This window comes from Sipha flava, unplaced genomic scaffold (genome assembly GCF_003268045.1).
Source record: "Sipha flava isolate LNK unplaced genomic scaffold, YSA_version1 293_pilon_pilon, whole genome shotgun sequence".
Classification (NCBI taxonomy): domain Eukaryota; kingdom Metazoa; phylum Arthropoda; class Insecta; order Hemiptera; family Aphididae; genus Sipha; species Sipha flava.
The window spans coordinates 1,178,319-1,186,010 of NW_020272964.1; the positions used below are offsets into that span (position 1 = coordinate 1,178,319).

The window sequence follows — 7,692 nt, forward strand, 5'->3', positions numbered from 1 at the left end:
AATCTTTTAATACAATTATTTATTTATAATTATATATTTAATAATTTCAAATACATATATACATAATTATAATTTTTTAATATCATAATATCATTTAATTTTAATATCATTTTAATATAATTTTTGATAAAATTATTGATTTTTACATTTGTTTTTATTTAATGATTCTACATTTATGCTTGAAATAAAATAAAATAATATTAACATATAAAAATAAAATTAAATAAATGCATTTAAAATAAATTAAAAAAGCCATCTATTTTTGATTGAATTTGACAATCTACCAATTTAGTATTCATATTAGCCTGAAATTAAATTAAATTAAATTAAAAATCATATTCATGTTTTTTATTTATTTGTTTACAATATACAAAGATACAAAGATACAAAGACGTACAAAGATAATTGATTGACATAATGTACAACGATATACAATAATACTGATAAATTCAAAAATAAAATGGTTTTTATAAATTAATCAGTTTGAGATACCATAAAAACAATAAGATTGTTCATAAAAGTGATTCAATTATCCGGTACTTGGTGATACTAATAAAAGGTCAATTTAACATTAGTAGCATACAATTTGGTTTGGGATTTTCATTTTTGATTCTAATAAACGGTTGATTCTATAAACCAGTGATCACATTAAGCGGAACTCACTGTATTACGATCCCACCTATAACCAACCCGTAATATTAAAATTATGGCCCGGCCCGGATCAAGCCCGGTGTGGGTACGGGCCGGGTCGGGCTAGCCCGGCCCGTGCTGATCTCTAATGTCTACCGACTTTTAATACGGACATTGATTAAATATACAAATATAATGTAAATATATAAATATTTTTATTTTAAACAAAACAACTAAAAAACTTACATATCCATCTAAAATTATTGATAATTAATTTTAAAAAGGATGTGGTTTTACACTTTTACAAATTAACAAACACATAGATACATTATTTTATAATCATAAATTTAAGACTAAATATAAAAATTGTTAGTATCATAAATTTAAGTATCACAATTTTAAATAAAAGTATAGTATAGATAATTTAAATATAATTATTACATTTTACGTACTTAAGAGTGACGTTTTACAAGTATTGATCAGTATTACAAAATAAAACGTTTTAAATGTTTGTTTTGTTAAAAATAAATAGTATATTTGAAAACTATTTATATATTGTGATAACGAGTTAATACCCATTTATAACACATATACAGCACATATAATCATAAATAGTAATATCATCGTTTTAATAGACTAAATATGAATTAACCAATGGCAATATTAAAAATCTATTTTAAGATATATCATGAATAACACCTTTTTCATATTTTATACACTATATTTATAAATTGTACACTCACATTATCATACTTAATTCACTCATTGCGTTAAATTTACATATTTGCAATTTTGAATTGTGTTGTTAATACAACATATAACCTTTTTTCGAAAATTGTCTAGTAATTTTGTTTTAGGTAACAGCTAAAATGATCATATATTAATTAAAAAATGCTCAGCCATGTTTAATTTATTTCAATATGAATAAATTCTTAAGATATACTTAGTCAATAGTCGTATTGTAAAGATAAATAAAAGAAAAAAAAAATCTGTTGTACTTTGCAGGATTCGAAAACGGAACCCCTGAGTTCAAAGCCGTATAATGACAACTGAACAACAAAAATAGCACACTCTGATGTCTAGCTCCTATACTACTAGATTTCTAACTCCCCCGGTCGTTTATTGGGAGCTTCCATACATTATCATTATATGGGCTATCTATGCATATTTAATCAATGATATGGATACATAATTTGGTTTTATTATATTTTATCTATTTTTATATAATATATATTTCAATATTTATCATAGTTTTACTTTTGTGCTATACCGTATTAGTATTCTTAAAATAGATTAGTTGCGGACCGTGCACGCGAACTGTCGTCCGTTATGGTGTAGTGGTTAATTCTATAAACATCCAAATACAGGTATAAAAATTAATATTATGAGACGCGTTGCAGAGTCTCGTTTTTCAAGGCACGTTGTGCAGAGGGAATAGATTATTGAGTGGGAATTATCATTGCGCTATGAGACATGTCTCGCGTTTGTATTTATTATTTCATTTTAATATACATTATCGTAATCGTCATTGCTTTTCGCGTTGATGCGTTATCGTTCAACGCAATTTTGTTATCATAGTTATTGGTTTGTTTTTTATTTTACGAATAATTTATTTCTGGTATGATATTCGTATCTAAATATTAAAATATTGTACTATTGTCATTCGCCACAATGTCTGATGAATTAATTAATGAAATGTTGAATGATGGAATAGTAAACTACTCATACGAAAAAAATATGAAATAAAAAATAAAAGACCGTGTCCTATTTATCATAAATATATATAAAGTTATAAATGGTGGGGGGACTGTAACGTATTATTTTAATGTCTCCCCAATTTAAATACTCGTGCTTCGCCACTGGGAAGAATGTTAACAACTTTGGAGTTTTTTACACTGTCCATCACGGGGTGAAAAAAATGTGATCTTCGCTATTACGCTCGCTTAACAATATAAAACTATGCAAATATACATCATAGTACATTATGGGTACATGCAGTTACGTATTGAAAAATATCGTTATGGTACGAAAATTGGAAATATTGGTAAAGTGTACGATGGAAGTTAGAAATTCCAAAAATATACATGTATGAATATCAATATACATACTTTAAGAGTGGCACCGAACTACTTTTTAGTAGATGATGCGAATGCAAATTTCAACCACACACCCTTGCATAGGAACTCACAAAAATATTTCCAAAGTCCAAGGGCATCCATAGGAAAATTCTCAAGGGGGGGGGACAACATTTTAATTTATAAATCTACTCAAAAATAGGAATGACCCACGATATAGGAAGGGGCTTACAATTTTACATTATACTATTACATTATATATATCAAACTGGAAGATTATAAAATAATAATTATTTAATCAATTGACCATAAAAGAAATGTATTGACATTTTTATTTAATTAATAATATAAATTAGACGCTAAAAACATTAGTTATATTTATTAAAATATTAATTTAAAAATCCTTTCCTTATATATATAAAAGAACAGGCCTTTTTTATGTACCAATTTTGTGACGACGCTATTTAACTTTTTTCCAATTTTTTTTCATAGAATTGTTCCAAGTACCTTTCAAAGTGTCACCACGTCACCCGATTTTCAAAATTCTGATTTTAAAGGGTTGAAATCGGTAAAAATAATTTTTTACGTATAATTTGTATATCTATATCATAGAGTAAAGAATCTATATTCATATAATAATAACAATAGCAGTCTACCGATAACGGAAATACAATACGGCACCCCGAGGGTTTCCATCTACCTGGACTCTGACCTTTTTTTTTTGTGCGTGTATTTTATCGGGCGGAACTCTTTTCGCCCAAAAATGACCTTCCTCTTTTTGCCCACGTCCTCTTTTCGACCAAAAATGAAAAAACAGTTTCCTCTTTTCGCCCAAAAATAATTGTATTATTTTCGCCCATAGTTTCACGTTTTACATTTTGGAAACCACTTTCTCAAAATTAATAATTTTTAAAAAATCTTATTTGATATTTGATAAAATCACGTTTTTGATTGTTATTAATATAGTCAGTCGAGAAAAGTGTATAAAGGTGCCGACTCTTTTATCGAAATATATAGTTTAAAACACTTTAATAAACGTTATAATTACTTAAAAGTCATAATTAATATGAATATTTGTTTTATTTTACAACAAAACAAATTATTTATTTAAGTAGTAACCTGATCAAATTACTTATTAGTTATTTTACATCAATAACACTATTTTAAATACTTATTTTTAACACTTATTAAATTATTATTAATAATTATATATTTTTCTATTTTTTTATTTGATTATTATATGATTATTTTAAAAATTATTAATTTTGAGACAGTGGTTTCCAAAATGTAAAACGTGAAACCATGGGCGAAAAGAATACAATTATTTTTGGGCGAAAAGAGGAAACTGTTTTTTCATTTTTGGTCGAAAAGAGGACGTGGGCAAAAAGAGGAAGGTCATTTTTGAGCGAAAGGAGTACCGCCCATTTTATCGGCGTGCTGATGTGAATTGTTCCGAGGCTATATTTATGAGTTGTAAAGAAAACACCAACTAGCTCAATTATACAAATTGCGTTATCCAAAAATAATACATTTCTTATCGAGGAACACGATCTGATCAAATAAATGTCAGCCTAAAGTCATCTACGATTTGGTTGAAAGTCAAAAAATTGTCTCGTACTGTAAATATGCGAACCAAATTGATAGGAGATATACACACAGAAGAGTTTTCTACATTACTCTTAAAAATTGGTAATGGAACTGTAAATGATAAGGATGAGTATATCACAATTGTAAAAAAACTAGCAGTATCGAAAAATTCGTTGGAACAACTCATACAAAATGTGTACCGAGATATTAAAAATTTGAAAAATCTAAGTAATGGATGGTTATGCGAACGCGTTATTTTAACAACCACAAATAACCGTGCTGACTTAATAAACTCGCTAATAATTAGTGGATTTCAAGCCCTAGAAATGGATTACTTTTCTACCTATACAGTTGTTGATAATGAAGAATTGGTAAATTTTCCTACCGAGTTTTTAAATTCACAAACACTATCAGGTATGCCTCCTCATAAAATATCATTGAAGGTGGGAGTTCCAATCATATTATTGATAAATTTGAATTCTCCTAGATTATGTAATGGGACTAGGCTCTGTGTAATCTCTCTTACAAAAAATATAATTGAAGTTGAAATTTTGACCGGATGTGCTAAAGAAGAAAAAATACTTTTACCAAAAATACCATTATACCCCAACGATTTTCCAGTTAAGCTTAGAAGAATTCAATTTCCAATAAAAGTTTATTTTGCAATGACAATAAACAAAGCCCAAGGTCTGACTTTAACTTACTGTGGTGTAGATTTGGAAAATAACTGTTTTTCACATGGGCAATTGTATGTGACATTGTCTAGAGTTGGAAGACCTGACCATTTATACGTTTATGCACCACAAAATAAAATTCGGAATGTGGTATACCAAGAGGTTTTAACTAGAGCAACTACGTAACGAGTCATTTTTAAATACTATTATTATTATTATTGTTATTATTTTTTTTATTTATAATTCAGCTACTACTACTATTAAGTACTTGATAGCATTAAGTAAAATAAATTTTTTTTTCTTCTGTAAAACACACAAATGTGTGTTGATTTAATAATTTAATTTTGAGAAAGTAAAAACTACCCACGGGCGAATCCGGGTAATTCAAATTTACATGAATATGGTTTATCAATTTCATAAATATTTTATGTATTTTTGGTATAGATCATATGTGTGTTTACAAATGATAATTTTAATTTAAACCTGATCATATTGATTAGAACTGCTTCAGTAAGCGCAAACTTTGGCAAAGTACAATTTATAATTAATGTAAAAATACATTACAAAACGCCTAAGATATTAGTTCCAATCTATGAATTGTTAAAAAAAACGGTAACTCATTGATTTGCATATAGATGGCGTTATAAGATACAAATAATTCTAATTTCTTAATTCTAGTTTTGCATATTGTTCATAAATAATAAGTGTTGTAGTAACATAGAATTAATTAATAAACTCTAATCATCAAATTTTACGATTTTATTAAAAGAAACCAGCTGATAATTTCAACTTTTTTAGTTCCTATGATTAATTCTGAATCATTATATGTTGAGTTACGAATTATTTATACACTTGATTACCTAACGTGTTATAAATTAACTACACTCTTAGTATCATTTAGTCATCTATTATTTTCAGTCTTGGTCGGTGTTTATTAATATTCTGTCATTAATTAACAGCATACAATCTTTCGTGTCCTTCCAGTCAACATTTTATATTTTAGATTTTTAATCAAGGACAAACTCGATTTTTAGTAAGAAAAATAATTTAACTACATAATTTTATTAATGAACATTATATTCATAATGCAATACTAGATGTTTAGCTAAGATTAATATTTTTAAATTTACAAATTTAAGAAAGACTTTTTCTAATCAAATTAAAAAGTTATACTTTTTAAGAAAAATGTTATATAAAAAAACGCTTTGATAGTTTATTTAATAATTCACCGAGTTTCGTTTACAAATATTTTAGTATGAATTTGATACAATTTACCATACGATTATTTTCAGATTTTAAATTGAAGTAGGTACTTAGAAAATTCTTATATATCAATGTTAGCGAAGCGATAAGTTTATATCTATTCTGTACTTAATGTTTGACGTATTATGTTAATTGTTGAGAACGTTACGTAACTACTTTTGAACAGATTTTCAATTATATTTTTTATTTTTTATTTCTATATGATAAAAATAGTATGATTAAAATGTACCTAAACCTCCGCTTAAAATTGCAATAACTGAAACAATTACAAATTATGGATCAAATTAAACGTAATTAAAAGTAAACTAAGATATCGATGATTGATAAGCACAACTATGAAAAAAGCTCTACAAAGTTGGTCATTCTATCTTAAAAATATAATGCTTTACAACAGTGGCGTATTTTCAAATTTTTTGTGGGGGATAGGAGGTTTTAAATTTCCAAAAAAGTAATTTTATAATATACAAAAATACATTTAAGGTATGAATTAATAATTATATTATTCATTTTATTATTATTATTATTATAAATACAACCCTTCAGGGGTTACTAAGCAATTAGTACTACGGGTTTGGCGAATCAGAGGACCAGAGCCCCACACTGACTTTAATTATTTGGTGTGGACTGGTTCTCCAGGTTGGTGTTGTGCGTACGGTTGACAATCCTACTACTTAAAAAAAGTAAATGTTAAGAAACTACAACATTATTCTATGTCTGGGATCAAAGAGATAACGGATTTATAATTAGATCTTGGATCGTGCGATCTTTGTTTAAGACTGGAGCTTTGACGATATCTCTATCGTGTCTTGAGCGATACAAGATTAATATAACTGCTATTCAAGAAGTGAGATGAACAAGTTCAAGGAGCTTGAAGTCTCAAGGAATGACTCTATTTTACAGTGGTAGGGACAAACACGAACGAGGTGTAGGGTTTATAGTTAAAGACAATTTACTATCACAAATTACAAATTTCAAACCTATAAATGACTGTCTTACACTGAACTTAAATGTAAGTGGCACAATTTGATCCTAATTAACTGTTATTCACCCACTAAAGATAAAAAATAAGGAGATAAAAAATGAGTTCTATGATAGTTTAGACATGTTATACGATTCTTTACCAGCTGATAAACCGAAAATAGTGATCGGAGATTTTAATGCAAAAATTGGAAAGGAAACGATATATAAATCAACAATTGGATCTGAAAGCTTACATGAAGAATTTAATGATAATGGTTATAAGTTGATCTCATAAGTTCCACATGTTTCCCGCACAAGAATATACATAAACAAACATGGATTTCGCCATGTGGATATGTAAAAAATACAAATAAACCACATAATAGGGATGTAAGAAGAATGAAAGGGAGTAGCCCTTTGTCGGATCATTTCCTCGTAAGAGCAAAAATAAATATCAGAATATCAACAGAGTGGCGAAAGAAACAGAAACACAAGGGAAAAAT

General features: G+C 27.5%; 2 protein-coding genes across 2 annotated transcripts; both read left to right on the top strand.

The window, feature by feature from the left end:
* The first annotated feature begins 4,330 nt into the window (after positions 1 to 4,330).
* On the top strand, positions 4,331 to 5,152 carry LOC112685849 (ATP-dependent DNA helicase pif1-like). The gene has a single exon (XM_025557873.1). The coding sequence runs from the start codon at positions 4,331 to 4,333 to the stop codon at positions 5,150 to 5,152; it is 822 nt and encodes a 273-aa protein (XP_025413658.1).
* A 1,960-nt stretch (positions 5,153 to 7,112) lies between these two features.
* LOC112685850 lies at positions 7,113 to 7,484 on the top strand. Its single transcript, XM_025557874.1, has 2 exons — positions 7,113 to 7,238; positions 7,302 to 7,484. Exons 1-2 carry the CDS (start codon positions 7,113 to 7,115, stop codon positions 7,482 to 7,484), a joined length of 309 nt encoding a protein of 102 aa, XP_025413659.1.
* The last annotated feature ends 208 nt before the right edge of the window (positions 7,485 to 7,692 follow it).

What these genes read in the sequence shown, in the direction of transcription:
- LOC112685849 (XM_025557873.1), top strand. Translation starts at nt 4,331, where the DNA reads ATGCGAACCAAATTGATAGGAGATATACACACAGAAGAGTTTTCTACA.
- LOC112685850 (XM_025557874.1), top strand. Translation starts at nt 7,113, where the DNA reads ATGACTCTATTTTACAGTGGTAGGGACAAACACGAACGAGGTGTAGGG. An exon ending in GTCTTACACTGAACTTAAAT is followed by an intron (nt 7,239 to 7,301) that starts GTAAGTGGCACA and finishes AAAAATAAGGAG; the next exon opens with ATAAAAAATGAGTTCTATGA.